The sequence below is a fragment of the Tetrahymena thermophila genome, assembly GCF_000189635.1.
Source record: "Tetrahymena thermophila SB210 genomic scaffold scf_8254403, whole genome shotgun sequence".
In the NCBI taxonomy this organism is placed as follows: domain Eukaryota; phylum Ciliophora; class Oligohymenophorea; order Hymenostomatida; family Tetrahymenidae; genus Tetrahymena; species Tetrahymena thermophila.
The window spans coordinates 423,684-444,253 of record NW_002476186.1 but is presented as its reverse complement, the minus strand read 5'-3'; the positions used below and the strand labels follow the sequence as shown (position 1 = coordinate 444,253).

The following is a 20,570-nucleotide window of genomic DNA, read 5'->3' as shown; positions in this document are numbered from 1 at the left end:
TATAGTGTAATATTTAATAAAAAACAAATTAAACAAACAAAATGAGAAGGTTGAGTGATTTTTAATGGCGTTTCAAATTAATTAATTAATTAATTAAATGCTTTTTTAAGGTCTATATAAATTAATTAAATTATGAAAAAATCTTATGTATCCATCATATCATCTTTTATTAAAACTTAGCAATTGTTATTTAAAAATGAAATGATTACTTAGATTATAACAAAAAAACTAGAAAATATAAGTAATAGTTAATTTATCCACTAAATTATGTAATAATTATTCAAGCAAAAAAAGTTTACCTGAATTATTTATGAATACCCCAAATTAATTATTTCCTTCTTCAATGTTAAAAAGCGGAATTAGGGAAGGAGAACATGTCAGATAGCTAAAAACAGTAGATCAAGTAAGGAGAAAAAGTTTTTAAGATGATGATATCTTGAGTTTGACTTCTACAAACAATAAAAAAAATAATAAATAGCCGTAAAATAAGACATTTTATACATTAATTTTATAAATTTAATATATTCATGTAAAAAATATCTTAAAAAGTGGCTGCCTTTGAGCAATCATACAATTATTAAAATAAAAAATATAATTTAACAAATTAACTTTAATTTATGCTCAAATATTATTTTATATGTAAGATCTTAAACTATAGAGGATTTGAGTTAAGTTGAAATAAGTAGGAGTATGGATTTTACTAAAGCCATGGATCAGTTTTCATTTTAATAGCCTATTGATCCTAAAATTAAATCAAGAGGTATGAATTCCCTTTTAGAATATAATGGAAATCTCTAATACAGAAGTAGTATAATGAATAAAAGTCCTAATTTTTTAATTTAAGAGTCTGCTGATTAGCATGAAAATATCGCTGCAAATTATTAAAATAGTTATATACTTATAAACTAAAGCTAGAATCTATTGTGCTTAAATGAACAAAAAGACTAAGCTATCTTAAATAATGATGAAAAACTTTAAGATTAAGCTAATTCAAAAAAAAGATCACCACCAAATGCTAAGATTAATTTGTAAAGTATAGATGAAATGTCAAAGTTGAATTCTCCTTAGATATCAGGTGGAAAGGACAGTCTATTAATTGATTCTTAAAAATTAGGAGGGAAAGAAGAAGTATTAAAGTAGAAATATTCTTCTTTTAAATTTTCATTTTTTCTTAGAAGTGCTAAAATTTCGAAGTTCATATAATTGATGAAGCAAAAAACAAATAAATACTTGCTTTCTAATTTGTAAAACACTCAGTTCAAAATAATAAATGACAAAGCATCTTTTTTTATATACTACGTATAAAAGAAATTAATAAAAGAAAATGTATCTAACTAAATTCCAAAGCTTGCTCTTAAAATTTATAAATATTTTTTCCATATCAAAAGGGAGATGGCAAAGAAGTTAAATCTGGTATTTTCAGGAAATTAAAAAATTGTAAATTTTTATCTAAATTAAATATTTAATTTCAAGAATCTTTTATTAAATGGATTAGATTTTTTAAAGATTTATCTCTCAGATTAAAATGTCATAGACCCAGTAATTAATTATCTATCAATATATTTATTGATTTTTATTACTTCTTGTTTACAAATCTAAAATATGAATCATACTTGTTAATTATCAAATAGGATCATTGGTTTAAGATCATATGGGATTTAGTTGTTATTATCTAAATAATTATTTTAACTATCATAATACCTCTAAAAACAGCTTTTAGCATTAGCTATGAATCATACTTCTCTTAAAATAACTTTGTCAATGACTTAATCACAATTTATTTACCGTTTATAACTTTTTTTTTTGAAATTGCTATTAATTTCAATACTGTAATTAACTTTATCATTTTTAGATTATCTATTAATCAATCTTATAAATAGGCTATTTATAAATCTGGACAAATCATAAAAGAGAGAAAATATATCATTAAAAAATATTTCAAAAATAAATTGATGTAATTAATATAAATTAAGGAATGGAGATAATTAATTAATTTAATTTAAAAAAAAGATATGAAATCTTAATATATTTTATCTACTTTATCAGTATTAAGGAGGATTCGCTTTATTATCTTCAGTTGGTTATTCTTTTGAGGGCAAAAAAAATTTTTGAGTTACTTAAACAATTTTTTAATAGATTTGACTAAGAGTAGAATTACTATATATACACTAAAATAATTCGTATTGTTGCTACTTTATTGGTCACGTGCCATATCGTATCTTGTATTTTTATATCAGTTGGATTGACTATTAAGTAAAACGAAGATACTAATTGGATTGACAAGCATTTTAGAAATATTGGAACTCCCATAACTAATACAAGTATATATGTGACAGCTTTATATTGGAGTGTTATAACCATGATCACAATAGGATATGGTGATGTTGTGCCTATAAATACTAGTATTAAATTTTTTTAAACACTGACTGCATTTATACATAAATAATCTTTGGTAAAAATATAGATGAAAAAGTTTTTGTTATTTTTGTAGCTTTCATTGCTTGTGGTACCTATGCTTATACTTTTAATTATATTGGTAATTTGAGTTGTTTTAGATTTATTATTTTTCATATTATTTACTTAAAATAATTTTTTTAGGTGAACTCGTAAAAGAAATTTAAAGAGAACAAAAATAGAGTAAGAATAAACTATAGAAATTAAATCGCCATATGAATGATAGAGGAGTTCCAAAATATGTAATGCAATAGGTCAAGAAATACTATGAATATATTAATAAAGAAAATCAAAAAAATTCTAGTGACGGGTATGAAATGATTAGTAATTTACCCCAATCACTAAAAGATGAAGTAATGTAAGAACTTTATGTGAAAGTTATTTTGCAAAATAAATTATTTAAGTTGAATTTTAGTTAGAATTTTATTAAAGAGTTGGCTTTATTTGTGAAAGAAATTAAAATTGGACCTGAAATATTCTTATATCACTAAAATGAATAATTGGATAAATTGTATTTTGTGCTTAAAGGAAATATTTCATTAATGTGGAAAGTCAAAAAAGATGAATTTATTAATCTCTAACACATTAAAGTAGAATTTTCTTTCTGAATAATTATTTAATGAATGATTTGTAACTAATTTACTATTATTAAAGAAAGGAGATACTCTAGGCCAAATAGAGCTTTTTACAGAATAAAAAACATAGTATTTCGCCAAAACACATGACGTAGTTACATTAGCTTACATCACATTAGGAGATTTTAAATATGTTATTTCCAAATTTCCAGACGAATTTGTAAATTTACTTTTACATTTGAGATTTTTAATTAAAGATAATGAAAATATTTCTTCTTTATTGCATAGGAAAAATATCATAAAATTAAGGACAAAGCTAACTTTTATTAAGAGTATTAAGGTTTAGACATGAAATGTCTCAGCTGCAATCAGTATTCTCATTAAATCGCAGATTGTCCTTAGCTCAAATATTAACCGAATATTGATAAAATTACTTATTAATACAATCATTCTCAAGCTTAATAGGAGAGATCTAATCATGAAAGAAGAAAGCGAACAAAAATAAACCCTATTTTTATTTCTTAAGAAATTCAGAACTCTGCCTATATTTTTTAGAAAAATAATTAAAAATTAAATTATTAAGTAAATAGAATAGTGTAAGAAGGAATATCTCCTTTTCATAATAATACTAGCACACCGTTTGGAACTGACGGGGAAGAAGAAGAAATATATAATTAAGGAAATTTTGGAAATGTGCCAGATGATAAAAAAAGAAAGAGCTTTTTTACAAATAAAAATTATATTAGAACTCAAACTCATACAGAAATTAATTAATCAATAAATTAATCAGGTGGTTAGACAGAGTACCTTGGAGATGAAGGTGGAACTCCGATCAATTAACCATCTAAAATATCAGGCATAACGAAGGCTAAATCAAAAAAGAGCTTATATATTTAAAAATAAATAATTTTACAGCTCTAAAAAGAATATGAATAACAAATATTAAATGAAAAAAAAGAAGAAGCTATTAAACTTCAAAAACAGAGATTCCCTCAACTCGCTATTCAAACAAATAAAGACTTTGATTAAATTGAAGTATAACACTTTATTTAGAGTAATAATAGTGTACTTTCTCCTAGCTTAATGAATAATAATGGAGGAGCCTTAGAAATACCCAATTTAGGATATTTCAGAGAAACAAGTATCTAAATTAATAATAACAGTGATACAAACTCTATATACTTGAATAGAAGGATTTCAGCAAATTCACCTGCTGCTAATTAAAATCAATTTGAAGATTATTTTGAAACTGAGCAGCACATTTAATCAACAAATAATTTCAATTGGCTCCACAAGTAGTAGACTATTCAACTATAGCCTTACACAATTAATTAAACCTCTAATTATATCTAAAGTATTCCTGCAATAAGGGGAAGATAAAGCTCTATATAAAATATATAAATTGATGGTAAAAATCCTTTATCTCCTCGAAATCAAAGTAATGTTGAATAAGGTTCTATTAATAACCTCATTAACAGCATTACAATATCTAATAACTTGCAATAAAATAACACAAATAATAATCCTATTAGTAACCCTAACAATTAAGTTAACTCAAGCACGTTTCTAACAAATAACAGTAACATGAATTCTAATTAAAACCATAGGAGCTAAAATTAGCTATCTCTAGGAAGAGTTGATACTATGCTAGGCACACAATATTAAAAGATTCTATAACCTACATAATAGCCAACATTTAACGAAATAGGTTATTAATCACATCATGAAGAGGAAACAAATACAAAATCAGGTATTGTATCTCAAACAAAAAAGAAAAAGACAAATCCAAACATTTATTCTCATTTATAGCACAATTTGCTGAATTCTCCTAATACTCTGCAAAATAGGAATGACTTTTATGTAATTTTATCATTTGATAAAATGAAACAATACACTTACTATTTCCCTCATAATAACTTGACTCATATTCTAAAAACCTTTAGAAAAAAATAAGCAAAATTAGTAAAATAAAAAAAAATAAAACCTAAAACGTAGAATACCAAACATAAGACATCAATCTTTATGAGTAAAGATTTTAAGTGATATTAAATAATTTTTGTATTGCTCTATTTTAAGTGTTTATTTCTTTTAAATGTTTTCAAATATTTCCTTAAATTGTATTTTGTCGTTTTATTATATTAGTATTTTTCTTCATCGAATATAATACTATTATAAAATTTTTTTACATAATTACATAGAGCTTGAGCTTTTTGAATAAAAATTCCAAAATATAATATTTTAAAATCTATTTTTTAGTTTTAATTTAAAAATTTTATATTTCTGATTCTTTTAATTCTTCTAAATTTTATCAAATTATATTAAAAATTTTATTTTGACTTTTATTTGGTTTTTTTAATATTTATTTCAATTATCACAACATTTTTAAAATTTATTTGATAAATTTTACAAAATTTCAACAAAAAAATGCTTGTTAATAAGATGATTAACTTCAAAATTAACCTGAAATGATTAAAATATCATAAATTAATGAATTGAGAAATTGATTGTGAATTGGAGCAATATTTGGATTAGAATACAAATATTAAGTTAACAAAGAAAATACAATAACAGTGAGATATTATTATTACTAATAATATCTATTATTAAAATTGTCAAATTGATCAGAGATCTTCGTTCTTTTCAACCCAAGGGAAGCTATAAATTAAAAAAAAATATATTTAGATATGATTTCTTTACAATCAATAACTTTTGAATAAAATTTTGTATAAAATGTTATTTACGTGGTCTTTTCCTTGAGGTACTTGAGGATACCTTCTTCAGTTCTGTCACCTTCGAAATCAAGAGGAGTAGATTTCTTACCGTTTTGATAGAACTTAATGGTGGGGAAACCTCTAATATTGACTCCGGGAACTTCGTTAGCGGTGGAATCGATCTTAGCGATGACGATGTTGTGGTTGTGGGAGAGCTTCTTGGCAACGGCATCATAGATGGGAGCAAGTTGCTTGCAGTGACCGCACCAGGGAGCGTAGAATTCAACTAAGACATCCTTGTTGCTGTTAATGACGAGGTCATCGAAACTCTTGCCGACGAGGACCTTGACGGGTTCGTCGTTGGTGGCAGGGATATCTTCAGACTTCAAGTAAGTTGAGAGCTTACCAGCAAGGTAGTCACTAACGAATTAGTTAATGGTGGCATGGGTGATTTCAGAAGCAGTGAACTTGTACTTAAGAACTTCGTGGCTGGAGTGAACGAGCATTAAAGCGGGGACTTAAGCAGTGTTAACACCGATGTAGTCAGCGAGTTTTTAGTAGTGACCGAAGGTGTCATCAGGCTTGGAGATAGAGAAGACGATCTTACCTCTGTTTTCTTCAGCAGAAGCAGCGAAAGCCTTTTCAGCAGCAAGGGAAGCTTCGTTGCTGTTGGAGAAAAGGAACAAAGTGGGGTTACCTTGTTAGAAGACCTTTTGGATGGCTCTGTCGTTGAAGGGCATAACGATGGGGAAAGAGTTGGTGTCAACGAAAGTCTTTAAGTTAGCAACGTTGAAGGTACCAGTGAAGTCGTTTCTCTTTTCATCGAAGTGCTTGTAGAGGACGAGGTTGTGAGCAGCAGCGTTTTAAGCAGTTCTCAAGTCAGCGTTGAAAACGTGAGCGAAGGCGAGGTCATCATAAGACATAGCCAAAGACTTGAAGGCTTCGTAGTTGGCATCCTTTTCACTTTCACCTAATGATTAAAAACAAATTAATTAATGACTGAATATTAATGGCTTATCATTCTTTCTAGGTTAAGTATTATAAAATTTTTTGATGGCTTATTGGTTATTTATGTGGAAGTATGTTCTATTAATAATGAATGAATAAATGAATGAATGACTATCAATTTAGCTAGTGTTAGTATTTTTTATTTGAAAAATATATTTTTTAAATTTTTTAAAATTTAATTTTTTTTTTTTGACGTCAACAAGAACTTTAAAAGCTTTGATGAAACATCTTAAAAAAGGCTTATTTTTATATGAGTTGCTCTTGATTGTATTTAATCTGTATATAATTTCATTTGTTTGTTAGTGCTTTGCATCTAATTATTTTTTTTTTCTTAAATAACAGAATAGGAATTTTATGGAGCTAACTTTTATATTATTTGTAAGGCTTCCATTCATGATATTCTTTCATGTAACTTCTCTGCTATCCTATATGGCTTTCATAATCCTTTAAAGTTTGTTACTACATTAAAATTATTTGCAGTCTATTTAATGTATTAATTTTCTTGGGAGTTAGTTAACTTATCTTAATGGAATGCTGATTTCCATTAGACAAAAATTTGATATGATAGCCATTCGTTTGTTTATAAATACTCTTTATTGTTTGCATCTAAACGATAAAAATAAAATATGCTTACCGAAATAAACGATGGCGACTTGGTTCTTTTGAGTGAAGGCGGTTAATTCTTCAGCAGTGTTAAGAGCTTCAGAAACGGAACCGGTTCTCTTCTTGATCCAGTTAAGGATGTCCTTTTCAGTTCTACCACCATTGAAGTCAACAGGGTTTTCAGTGGAACCGTTGATGAAGAACTTCAAGGTAGGGAAACCTTGGATGGAGAATCTAGTACCGAGGTCCTTTTATTCAGTGGCATCAACCTTAGCGAGAACAGCTTAGGAGTTTTCACTGGCTAAAGCTTAAGCAGCCTTAGCATATTCGGGGGCGAGCTTCTTGCAGTGACCACACCAAGGGGCGTAGAATTCAACCAAAACAAAAGGCTTGGAGGCAATGAATTCGTTGAAGTTGGAGTCAGTTAAGACATAGACACCTTCTTCGACAGCAGGGGCAGTGGAAGCCAAAGCACCGACAGCCAAAATAGTTAACAAAAGCAAAGTCTTGTTCATTTTTTTTGGTTTTTTCTTAATGATATTTTTTCAATTTTTATTTATTATTTTAAAAGATATTTTCTGACTTAGATACGTGCTTTTATATCAAAAAAATCCCTATCCCCTTTCTTAACTCTTAAGTGTATTGGCTTTCAATAATTAGTTCGTTTTCCCCACCCAGATTTGATTTTGCTTGAAATTTTAATAATTTTTCTCCATGATTCCATAAGATTTCCATCAAACATCTAAAATTTGAAAAACAAACATTTATTTCCATTATTTTTTATTGTTTTTAAAAGGTGTTTATCATGCTTGATATTACAAAATTTCTTATCACCATTTGAACTAATCATCAGATCTTTCAATTTTAGAAAATCCTATATTAATATTTGCTTTCTCTTTTAAGGTTCAGCTAAGTTGTATTTATTCTCCTTTCAGAAAATTCCCCAAATTATATCATTTGTAAAAAATATCTTTGTTTTTATTATAAATAATCAGTTAATATTTTGCAGGAGTTAATGGAAAAGATAATACAAACAAAAAGTCATTTTTATAGAATAATATGTCAAAGAGATTTGAAATAAGAGTACTGATTTATTTTTTATTGTTAAAAAAATAACATATGATCATTTAGTTTAAAGCCTCTATTCATTAGTTAATGAATTTCCTACACGTAGAGAAAATTGGTAACAGCATTTGTCAAAATCCAAAAAAAGATACTTTAATTAAAACCAAAAATTTGATTATTTTAAAATAAACACAAAACAATAATAAACAACAAATTTCAGAAATCTAAATCATCTGTTAATTTATTTTGAGATTAAAAATTTATAAATAAAGTAAAATATCTTTTTTTCATTTGCTGTTTCGTTTATACATTTTTGATAAATAGAGAATCTCCACAAAATAAAGATATAATAATTTTTCAATATAAAAACTTTTACAGAAACACATTTCTACTTTTAATTATAGCGATTTTTACGTCAGAAAACAAATATCATTAGATTAAAGAAAAAATAAATATTTATAGGTTGATTTTTTGTAAGGCAAGAGTTAAGAGTCATTCTAAAAAAATCTTTTAAAATGTAAAAGCTTTGAATTAGAAAGAACAAAGAAAAAACAAAAACAATTTAGAAGTAATACCTTAGTAACAAACAAAAAGAAAATTGTTTTTGTGCATGAATTTCAAAATTTATTGAACCTTTTGCAAAGTAATATAAAAAATAAGTAAAATAATTGCACTAAAAATTTCTTTGCTTGAAAAAAATATTACTTTTCAAAGATTTTTATTATTTAATCAAATTTTATATTGAATGTCTTAAGCATAATAGCAAGACTAATCTCCTCTATAAAAAAAATCTGAAAATTGTTAAAAATTCGACACGTGCTAAAAGTTGATTATAGGATTTTTAGTCTCTTCTTTCTTTATTTTAGTTATAATACTTATTGTTAGGTGCTATCTCAGAAAATATAAAAAATAAAAGCAAGTTATTGTACAAATACGACCCATTAATGTGTCTAACTTGCTGCGTTTTCAACTTTCTTAATCACTTGCACTAAAAAGTCTATAGGATTAATCTGAAATTAAAGAAGATGCAAATAAAAACTTGAGTAGATGCTTAGATTAAAATGATAATTAAAATGAGCTAAATGAAATTTAACGACATTCACACAACGTAAAGTTGTAATCACTTAAAGATTAACCATATTAGAAATCTGCTCCAGTAATAGACAGCTCTCGAATTTTGTCTAACCAATTTTAGAATTAAAGATAAGTTATCAAATAATCTTACAAAAAGCACCCTCAATAGGAACAAACTTCCTAATAAATATAAATATAGTCTGAAGATGAGCTTAATTCAAGTTTAAGGTTTGAAGGAGATAAAAATGAAGCTGTCGATGATTATAATATAACTTAAAATAAGCAAAAAAAATATAATACAATCCAAGTAAACTCTGAAGATTCAAGCAACTAATTTTAGTTTATTAGCAAAAGTGAATTAATTTTAAATAACCAAAAGATAATACCTTAATATGCTATAAATAATAACAAAAAAAAATCAAAAAAACTACCTAAAAATTTTAGTACCTTGCCAGTTTAGTCAATTCCTGAAATAACATAATAACCAGAAACAGCTGATTGAATACTATTTAATGTTATTTAAATAAACGTTAACATACAAATAAATAAATAATAAAATTAAATTAAAATAAAATAATTTATTCACAATTAAATCAAAATAAATTAAAATAATTTTTAAAATAACAAATATTAATCTATAAATAATAATTAATTTATATTTCTTTTTTTCAAATTTAAAATTATTTATTTCAATAAATAAAAATATCTTAATTTATTTTTAAATTATTGTAAATATTTTTATAAAAAATGAAACAATTTATTTATATTTTCAAGATTGATTGATACATTAAAAAATATTTTTACAACAATTAATATTTATTTTTTTTTTTTTTTGAACAGTAAATCTTTCAAGTTCTTCATTAATTATAATAATAATAATAATGTATGTACATATAATAATTGATTGTTAATAACTGTATCAATATCAAAAATTAATATTATTTAAATATATAGCATTTATTGTTGTTTAATAAAAAAGAAACATTTTTAATCAACTTATAAAGCTAAAAAATTAGATTAAACAACATATTATATTATACTGTTTTTAAAAACTAACATTGAAATATGAAATTATTTTTCTAGAAAACAGTAAACTTAGCTAAAGATACTAAGGAAGATCCGTTAGTTGCAAGGAAGCGACAAATTGAAGAGTAAGCGAAGCAGATGAAAATTAATTTTAGATAGGAATTTCAAAAAATGGAGAACAATAAATTTTTAGAAATAGAATAAGGGGATCAAGAGAAATTCGAAGTAAATTTCTTCAAATTATTTAAGAAATTAAAAATAATAAATTTTTAAAAATTTAGTTTATTGAGCAGATAGATTAGATTTGCCATTAAAATTAACTTAAAGTTTAGCAGCTAGTAGAATTAAAGCGCGTTTATCAGTAAATGGTAGAAGATAATAAAGAAAAATTAAGAAAAAACTTTAAATAAAATTGGAATGGATAAAATACATTTACTTTAACAGCTCTATAAAGCTAGTCTGTTTAAAGGCCTCAAACTTCTTACCAGTGCAAAAATACATTCTTTTCTAGGAATAATAGTATTCCAGATTATTTTTCTATTCACTTAAATAAAGATTATGATGCAGTAAATTAAAGACTAGAAGAAGTAAAGACTAAATACGAATGTATTTCTGAAGAAATATTTAAGGAGGAGCAAAAATAGTTGGAAATTTTAAAGATGTAAGAAGAGCTTGTTGATAAGGATGTAATAGTTAAATTATTAAATATAGTGTTTTACTTTTCTTTCTCATTTATAGAAAAGGCTTAGGGAAAAGCTTTTTATGACTAAACGAATGATAAAGCTTGCTCAATCAAGGTACTCAAATGTAGAAAGAATAGAATTTCGTGCAGGAGAGAACAAAGTAAAAATTTTGATTGATATTTTAAAAAATAAATAAATAAACTATTTTCATTCTAAATACAATTTAAATGTTATATTTTATTTAAATATAGAAATAATTAAAGAGGAATGTTTTAGAAGCTAACAACAATTTACTTTAAACACAGTAAATTGGAGATGCTTTTTTAGAAAAGAAGAAACAAATTCAAAAGGAACTTAAAAGAGAGATTGTATTGGAAGAAGATTTGTTTTAACATAACTTCATTAAATTAGAAGTAATCAATTTTAGATTTCAAACTTTTCAAATAAAAATAAAAACCTCAATTTTAGGAAAAAAAAATTCAAAATGAAGAAGTGAAAAAGTAATTAGAGCAAGTCATTATTGAAGAGAAAGAAAAAATAGATAGAGAAAACGAATTTTATATAGTAGGATAGCATATATGGGTTCTAGAGATTATACTGAAGTAATTAACTTAATTATTCAAGTTTTTTTTAGTGGTTTTTTTTTTTTAATTCTTAAAGTAAACTGGAGTAAGAAAAGCTTGGGAAAGATTTATAGCTTAATGATTAGGTTGTAAGATAAAGAAATAATAAAAGAGATTATGGAACTAGAAATTCTATGATGACAGGTACTCCTCTTAATAAGTTTAAACATAACAATGAATCTCCCTAAACCAAAAGCAGGTCGAATTCTCTGATTAATGTTTTTAGTACTCATAAAAATCAAGTTAAATTGCAAAATTAAGATGATTAATTTTAATCTTAATAACATAATTCAAGAATAAACTAATCCCCTCCTAAGCTAAGTCGCAAAGAAATACTCAATCAGATAGAAAAATTTTTTGATAAAGTAAATTTTTAAGTAATTTTCATCACCGTATTAATTGATATATTTGTTTTGTTCTTTAAGTATAATATAGAGAGAATTACAGAGGCTATAATTAAAGATTATAACAGTAAAGATCTTGAGAATTAAATGAATGAAATAATGTATAAAACAGAAACTTAACATAAAATTAGTCTTACACATGAACTATTTGAGCTTGAAAGCTAATTAAATGAGTTAAAAAATAATAATGAATTTTTAAATGAAAACTAAAATAATGATGATAAGGAGGATAAAAATAATAACCATACTATTATTAATAATTTTTTAGAGCAAGACATAGCAATGGACGCTGGGAGGCTTATTTTACCTAATTAAAGCCTTTAGGAAATACCAAATAAAAATGGATAATAATAAAATCAATTTTACTAAACTGTTAATTAAACAATTTTCTCAACTGAGGAATCATAAAAACTAGAAAAACATGAGTAGAAGGTTAAGAGGATATAGTCATTTCTTGTTCACCTATTTTTAAGTGCAAAAGAATACTTAACGAGACTAATATGCATCACTTAAACTTTATAAGATAAGTGTAGTGACAAGTTTTCATCTAGAATAAACTCTGTTTTAAAAGAAATTAGTTTATTAATATTAGGGAAGCTTCCAAATCAAATTATGCCTAAAACAGAAAAAGCACATATTGATCCAAGCGTTTTACTTGATACATACTCTTAAAAATCTTCATTATTAAAATCTCAGCCATCTATAAATTTAGATGAAATTGCAGAAGCTAATTTCAGGATGAAAAATAGTTTAAACTCCCTTTCTTATATAGAAGATTTAGAATTAGTTGATGTTATTTCTGATATTTAAGATGAAAAGCTCAGAAAACTCAGCACTGAATTTTTGGAAAACATAAAAAAATCTAGTCTTCTTAAATACTTTGTTTAAAGTAATGTAGTTTCTAGTCAACTAAAAAGACTTGCGTAGCTTTATTTTTAAAATCCTGAATAAGCTATATAAAAATTTTATCAATTTGAAGATTTAAAATATGCTGCTTAGCTCTAAATAAGAATAAGATTTAGACAAATGCTTGATGGATTCACAAAATTGTATTAATAAATTTAGAACTGTAAAGAGGAAGGTACTTTCTTAAAATTAAGAAATAAACATTTTTTAATCTTTATTTTATTAATATTAGGATAATTACATTACAAAGTGATTTAGTAAATAATAAATAAAGATAGTGATTAGGATTAAGAAAGAAGTATAAATGAATAAAAAGTGCAAAAAGTAGTTAGATTCAATTAAGAATAATAAAAAAATAATACAGAAGATGAATAAAAGCTACAAATAAAAGAAACTAGTAAAAAAATAATCGATAAAATTTAGTCCTACTAAAATTCAAATGAAGAGGATTATTTGTAGAAGTTTGAAAAAATGGATTTGTTGAATGAATAAAGAAGAATTAATTAAGAAATGATTCAAACAGAGCAAGAATAAAAAAGCCAAACTATAATTAAGATTATTTCTTAGATTTCAGAAAAAAAAACTCATAAATAAAGCAGCTCATAAAATTAAAATATTTCAGAAAAGCAAACAAGCAATAAGAAGAACGAGATATAAAATGATTCTGTATAAATTTAATTTAGAGTACAAAATTTAATTTTTTTTTATCTAAAATATAGGATTACATAGATGAATAGAGACAGAATATAAAATAAAAAGATATTGATTTAAGAAATGATGCAAATAAAAAAGGAGTCAAAAAGAAAGGCTTCTATAGCAAAGAGCTAGGCTTTGCATCTAAACCTATCGAAGTATTTGAAAGGATTTCTAAAACTTACAATCAATACTAAATAGAAGAAATTAAAAATGTGAAATAAGTTGCAACAGAATCAAGCTTACTTTTTAAGATTGATCAACGTAAGTTATTTTAACTGAATAATTTAATAAAATATTTTTAAATTTAAGTTGATAGCTAATATGATGGTTAGTATGACAAGAAAATTAGTGGAAATCTTTAAAAATAGAAATAAGAAAGAATTCTCTTTTTTAAAAAGGAATTTTAGCATAATTTATCCTAAGGATACTTAAAACTTAACAATATGTACCATAGTAAATAATTTAAATTACTTTTTTTATAGATTTTAAATATTGTTTATTTTTCTTATAGTGAGGAGAGAAATGAGTTAAGATAAAATAAAAAACCTAAAAAATATTTAGCTTGAGAAAAGTATTAGTTTATATTAAAGTAAATTTGATTCTATGAGACCTTCTACAACAAATTCAAATTTTAAGACTGGCGGTAGCTAAATATCATCTATTTACAGTAAAAAGTCAAATGAAATGTCAAGATAAGAATCATTTAACAGGAAAAAAATTAACACTGTATAACTAGCTTAATAAATAAATGATAAGCTAATAAAATAAGGATATTTAAAGAACAACAACAATTCGACAAAAAACATCCTAAATTTTGATATTATGTCTTAGGGATAAACTGGAGAGACTAAATCAATAGACAGTTTTTCAAGATCTGATATTCAACAAAAAGCATTTAATAACCATTAATAAAATGAAAATAATGACTACTTTATTGGTAAATTCAAAGATTATGATACAATAAATGAAGATAACAAGTTTATAAAATGATAAATTGAATGTTAAGATACTTACTTACTTACATTTTTGATTAATCTAACAAAAAATAAATTAATAAAAAATTATTATACATAAAATAACTAACCTACTTGGCTAGCCATTTATTATTTATTAATATTTATTTCTAGATTAAGATACTTGATAATGTAAATATTTTTTTTATTATTATTAATTATTTGAATATTCTTTATTAATTTATTTATTATTATTTTAAGTAGAATCCTTTTAATAATTTAAGTAATGTAGAAATTAAATAATAAGTCTATATATTTATTTCATTTAAGCAAAATTACTTAAAAGTCTATTTTAGTAAATCTTATTTTAAGTATTTTTTACTTTCACTTGAATTTTAATACACACGATACTCCATAATGATCTGATAGTTATGTGAATTTTTGGCCTTATACAAAAAATTTTTCTACTTTAGAACGAGAAAAGTCCACAACAAAATTTTTCTTTTAATTTAAAAATATAAAATAAATTAATTTTAATAATAATATCTTAATTAATTAATGATTCAATAAAGACAATTATTACATCTGATAGTTTTTTAGATTAATTTTGCATCAGTTTGTTATTACTAAGTTAGTAAGAATACCCACCTTTAAAAGTTTGATTTAAATTACTATCAAATTTACTTCTTTATTAGTTATTTGAAAAGCTTAATTTATTTTGGAAATCTGCTAATAATCCGTTAGGTATTATGTGCATAATATAGTCTAAAGATTATAAACTTTTCAAATCGCATTAATGAGTTAATGCCGTTTCTAAAGGTTAGATTTCACCATTTTAATCTTGATAAACATCTGCAAATGTAATTGGAGGATTACCACTATTAGAAGTCTAAAAATTTTATTTTAAGTATTTTAAAAATAATTTTTTACTTTAATTAAATTAAAAATTTAATCAAATACTCTTCCAACATCATAAACTATGTCTTTCCCTTTACAAGATAATATATCAATTAGCCCTTTATACTCATCAAAATGCTATTACGTATCATTTATGCCAAGTATTTCCTTAAAATATTAATTTAATTTTATTTAAAGCTTTATTTTAATTTTAAGAAAGTAAATTTATAAAATGAATTATTTCTACCTTTAAATCCTACTGCTTATTTAAGAATCTAATAGGATGTATAGGGTGATTAGAATCAACATTAAAATCTCCAGCAAATATGCAAATATCTCCTCTATCAAATCCATATTACTTCAAGCAATCTTCAAGTATTTTTCTCATCTCCACAAACTAATCTAACCGAGCTATAACTGTTTATTTCTTATCAAATATAATAAAATTAGAATGACCTAAAAAATTGAAATTATTTATTAAACTATCTAAAAAAATAGCAATTCATAGAAAATTATCTAGGTTTTTTTTAAAAATATTACAATTTCTTTTTCATTTGTATTGTAGCTTGCTTGTGTGTGAGTATTTAAAACATGTATATGCCTTTCATTTACTCTAATTTTTGCATACAACACTCCTTTTTAGCAAAGTCCGTCAGCTAATATACCATATCTAAAAGGTCTAAAGCATGACTCAACAATAGGATATTTACTTAAAATAGTAAGCCCTGCGTCAACAAAATAACTTTTAAAAAAGCTAGGCTAAGGTGAACTTACATGATATAAAAATCCCTTTTTAATAGCAGAATAGACCATTTTATGTCTGCGATTAGAAAACAATCTAAAGAGCTCCTGAAAGCAAATTATATCAAATTTTTGAATTTCATTTTTAATAATAAGCTTGCATCTTTCATTTTTATAATCATCTTCATTATTTTTAACAAAAGGTGGTCTCATAAAGAGGTTATAAGTTAATATTTTTACTTCTTCTACTTCTTTATCTTCTAAAATATTATCCTAAACTAATCTAATAAAATCTGAACTATGAAAGCTACTACTTGGACTCTCTTATTTACTCGAGTTATTAAGCTTTTATCCATACATATTCATGCTATATATGGAAAATTATCTAAAAGACTTTTATTTGATTATTAACGTTACAAATTTGTTTCAATTATATTTTAGAGACAAACAAAATTCTATCAATTATTTATTGTTGTCTGACTGCTTTATTTATGAGTTTATTTTGATTTTTATGAGTGTTTGATATTAAATTGATAATAAATTAAACTCAACAAAGCAAACAAATCGTTTTTGTATAAAAAATTAATAAAAATTTTTAATATTTGATATTCCATTTAAAACTATTAATAAGGTGGAGTAATCTAAGTAAATCATTAAAATATTGTTTCATTTATATAATTAATTTAATTTTACATTTCGTTTGCTTTTATTGTTTAATAATAATATTATTTATTATTACTGCTCAGTTAAAATCCCTTTAAACACTAGTAAATTTCATATTAAAAATAGTCAGTCTTAAAAAAAATTTCAAAATTAATTCATCAAATATTTACAATAAATGAACACGCATAAATTTTAATTTTGAAAATACTTCTTTTATAAAAAATTATAAATCTATATTAATTCACTTTAAATAATTTTTTAACTTTTATTAATTATAATTATCTTCAAACAAAACATAATTATTAAATTTACTTCAACTTTCAATTAATTATTTTACCATTTAATTCAATTATAAATTATAGGGTTAAGAATTGAAAACATTTATTTTATTAATAAAAATATTTATATAGATTTATTTTAAAATGTAGTGATTGATTATTTTGTATGAGGAGATAAGGTAAATAGATTTTATAAAGAAATTTTACTTTAGAAACCAATAAATTAGTTATTTCCGCTTTGTGCTTTTAATTCAATTAAAATTTAACTTAAACTTTTTTTTATTTATATATTCTATTTTTGAGTTTTCTAAAGTCTTAAAATTTCTTAGTTTCAGATAATTTAAAATATCTAATTATTTTTTAATTATCAATTAAAAAATTATTATTTTATAAATAAGAAATATTTGTTGAGATTTATTCAATTAATGGATATAATTAAATTATAAATTGTTCATTTTTATAATTTTGAATTTTGAGGAGGCAAATAAATATTCTATAATTTTTATTAAAAAAAATTTGAAATTTTAGGATATTTTCTAGATTAAATTATTAATTATTATTTTTTAACAATAATAAAAAGACTTTAGCGTAAAATAAAAAATTTACTTTCTTTAACTTTTAGCTCAAAAAAAAAAAAAATGACAAATAGTGCAGAAGAATTAGAATGTCATGAAGATTAATAAATAGCTTACTATTTTATTTGTAAGAATATACCTAAAGAAAGTTTTTCATTGAGCATAAGCAATAGCGATTTATCCAAGAGTTTAATGTGGCTTTGTGCAAAAGCTAAGGATTTTTATTAAAATTAACAAAGCATATATAAGATTGATTCTAATATAGAAAATGTATTTGATAATTTAGGATTCTTTAACTACAAGACTGAGTTAAATGAATTAGAAATAAGTAAAACATTCTACTTCACAGCAATACCACGCCATGAAGGACTGGATATTTAATACTAGTTTTCGAAGGATTAAAAAATGCACACATCTAATTTAGTAGTGGGAAAATAGTAAAGATTAAGTGATTTGAGAATGATGATTGCAAAAAGTTTATAGCTTAATGAATAAAAAATATAGCTGTAATATTAAGGAAGGTAATTATATTATTTCCTCTTTTAAAACTATTAAAAAATAATTATTTTTATAATAAAATTTTTAAGATTACTTTAAGATGAGTCTGCTTTGTTAACAGATCTAGGAATGAAATGTGAAGGTAATAAAAATATAGTTAGAGTATTACAACTAATATAGATTTACTTATACCCTGGACATACATACAATTGTTATTAAAAAAATTTCTCAGAAAGAAAAACTTTTTATCTCAATCCATTTTAGAATCTTAAGTAGCAAATTACAGAAAAATTAAATACGCCTATAAACTAATTTATATTGCTAAATTAGAATAACTAAATAGTAGAATAAATGGAATAAATTAAAGATTAAGATATTTTAGTTATAAGAGATATTACTTCTGGATAATATGAGGTTTAGTTAGTTTTAATTGAAGAAGATGAAATAAATGAGCCTCTACTAACTCAAGATGCTTAAGATTATGAAATGGTAACTTCAATTAAAGTCTATGAAAATGATTCTATTGATTTAATTCGAAGAATAGCTTAAATTATATTAGATAATCCTTATATTTCTTGCTTTGCTTACATGGATCTGTAACAGATTGATTTTTTATTTAAGTTTAAGCTTATAATTTTTAAATTATATTAATAGGACTTAAATAAAAAGTAAAATGCTGTTTAAAGATCTAATATTTACTGAAGATACTAAGAAGTTATATGCTGTTTGTTAATATTAAGGGGAAATAGTTATTGTTACAAGACTTAAATAAAGTATTCCACTCAAAATAGATTTTAAAGAGACAGTTTTTGGATTAAAAACAATCTTAGAAAACAAAATTGGAATTGATTGTCTTGACCAACTTATGTATTTTAATGGATCGTAATTTAAATCTTTTCAATAAATTATTGATTTTAGAAAGTTTTAAATATTTTTCTTTAAATGTTAAAAGGCTACTTGAAGACTCGAAAAATCTTACAGATTACAAGATATGTGTTGGAAGTCGCATATCTGTTGAAGAAAATATTTTTAAAGAAAGTCTAAGATAGAAACATATTGCTGAAAATTCTAACCTGGATACATAAAAGTCGAATAGCATAAATATGCTTTACAGGATTAATTAAAAAATAGACAGTAAAAATATGATGTAAAGTGATGAAGAAGAAAATAATGTGTATTGTGAAGGAATAAATCTTGTTTGTTCTTGCGTTAACTAGTATTGTAAATAAAAATACACAGATAGTGAAATAGTTTATAAAAAAGGACTAGGAAATCATTTAATAAAATTTGCTAATGACCAAACTTTGAAAACATTAAAGTAAATATTTAAATTTTTAAATGAAATTAATTTTATTTTATAATAATTAGCTGTAAAAGATGTTTAGGCCCTGTTAAACTCTAATCAATAATTTTGAAAGGATGCTCAATTATTTTTTTAGAGTAAACAAAAGAAAATTAAATAGTCTATCATTTTAAATGGTAATTTTTTAGTCCCCTCAATATAGAACCTTTTAAATAATACTAGCAAGATTGTCATGCTTTATATTTCTTTGTAAACGAGTATAATCACACTAGCTTAGAAAAAGATTAGTTTCTTCTAAACTGCCTAGTATGTAGAAATAATTAAATTTCAATAGAAGATACTGATCAATTTATTCACGAGTAGTGTAAATCTGAGTTTCCCTTAAACTGCAAAGAAGTTTTTTCCTAATTTTGATATAAAATTTAATTTTTCTAAAATAAAAAGAAAATAAATAATAAAAATAATTTGATCCTAAACAAATAAATAAAAAAGTTAAATTTTAAATATTGACTGAACATAAAACAGAAAATAATTATTTTAATGATTTGTTTAGTAAATAAAATGAAGATAAAATTAATAATAAAAAAACGAGGTTTATTTTGTAATAAATATTATGATTAAATGAGAGATTGATTACTATAAATAAACATATATTGTATACATATATTATAAAGTGATTAAATTAATTAATATATTTATATATAAATTGTTTAAGCAACTGATTAATTGTTGGGTTGGTTGGATTTATGGGATTTACATAATTTGATTAGCATTTATTAATATATTGATTGAATATATTATTATAATATTGAATCATATTAATATAAATAGTTT

General features: G+C 23.8%; 7 protein-coding genes across 7 annotated transcripts; 5 read left to right on the top strand and 2 right to left on the bottom strand. All coding sequences in view use genetic code 6, as the record gives it.

Annotated features, from left to right (window-relative positions):
* Positions 1-209: 209 nt before the first annotated feature.
* On the top strand, positions 210-5,117 carry TTHERM_00475150 (zinc knuckle protein). Its single transcript, XM_001023997.2, has 11 exons — positions 210-480; positions 645-1,326; positions 1,389-1,437; positions 1,496-1,539; positions 1,632-1,829; positions 1,881-1,954; positions 2,011-2,402; positions 2,465-2,536; positions 2,599-3,044; positions 3,109-3,249; positions 3,318-5,117. The coding sequence occupies exons 1-11, from the start codon at positions 311-313 to the stop codon at positions 5,070-5,072; spliced, it is 4,023 nt and encodes a 1,340-aa protein (XP_001023997.2). The 5' UTR covers positions 210-310; the 3' UTR covers positions 5,073-5,117.
* A 533-nt stretch (positions 5,118-5,650) lies between these two features.
* On the bottom strand, positions 5,651-7,866 carry TTHERM_00475140 (protein disulfide-isomerase; the record flags this gene model as incomplete). Its single annotated transcript, XM_001023996.3, has 3 exons — positions 5,651-5,684; positions 5,771-6,710; positions 7,383-7,866. The coding sequence occupies 3 exons, from the start codon at positions 7,864-7,866 to the stop codon at positions 5,651-5,653; spliced, it is 1,458 nt and encodes a 485-aa protein (XP_001023996.2).
* Positions 7,867-8,506: 640 nt separating this feature from the next.
* On the top strand, positions 8,507-9,211 carry TTHERM_000475139 (hypothetical protein; the record flags this gene model as incomplete). Its single annotated transcript, XM_012799973.1, has 2 exons — positions 8,507-9,075; positions 9,172-9,211. 2 exons carry the CDS (start codon positions 8,507-8,509, stop codon positions 9,209-9,211), a joined length of 609 nt encoding a protein of 202 aa, XP_012655427.1.
* A 266-nt stretch (positions 9,212-9,477) lies between these two features.
* TTHERM_000475138 (transmembrane protein, putative) lies at positions 9,478-10,269 on the top strand (the record flags this gene model as incomplete). Its single annotated transcript, XM_012799972.1, has 1 exon — positions 9,478-10,269. The coding sequence occupies one exon, from the start codon at positions 9,478-9,480 to the stop codon at positions 10,267-10,269; it is 792 nt and encodes a 263-aa protein (XP_012655426.1).
* A 286-nt stretch (positions 10,270-10,555) lies between these two features.
* TTHERM_00475120 (hypothetical protein) lies at positions 10,556-14,818 on the top strand (the record flags this gene model as incomplete). Its single annotated transcript, XM_001023994.2, has 11 exons — positions 10,556-10,741; positions 10,798-11,202; positions 11,255-11,359; positions 11,451-11,612; positions 11,668-11,801; positions 11,860-12,187; positions 12,248-13,307; positions 13,365-13,798; positions 13,852-14,089; positions 14,138-14,281; positions 14,340-14,818. 11 exons carry the CDS (start codon positions 10,556-10,558, stop codon positions 14,816-14,818), a joined length of 3,675 nt encoding a protein of 1,224 aa, XP_001023994.2.
* A 347-nt stretch (positions 14,819-15,165) lies between these two features.
* TTHERM_00475110 (endonuclease/exonuclease/phosphatase family protein) lies at positions 15,166-16,785 on the bottom strand (the record flags this gene model as incomplete). The annotated part of the gene is made up of 5 exons (XM_001023993.2): positions 15,166-15,282; positions 15,365-15,670; positions 15,742-15,846; positions 15,926-16,105; positions 16,219-16,785. 5 exons carry the CDS (start codon positions 16,783-16,785, stop codon positions 15,166-15,168), a joined length of 1,275 nt encoding a protein of 424 aa, XP_001023993.2.
* A 1,213-nt stretch (positions 16,786-17,998) lies between these two features.
* Positions 17,999-20,150, top strand: TTHERM_00475100 (ubiquitin family protein; the record flags this gene model as incomplete). Its single annotated transcript, XM_001023992.2, has 5 exons — positions 17,999-18,456; positions 18,523-19,029; positions 19,088-19,315; positions 19,386-19,751; positions 19,802-20,150. The coding sequence occupies 5 exons, from the start codon at positions 17,999-18,001 to the stop codon at positions 20,148-20,150; spliced, it is 1,908 nt and encodes a 635-aa protein (XP_001023992.2).
* Between the last annotated feature and the right edge of the window lie 420 nt (positions 20,151-20,570).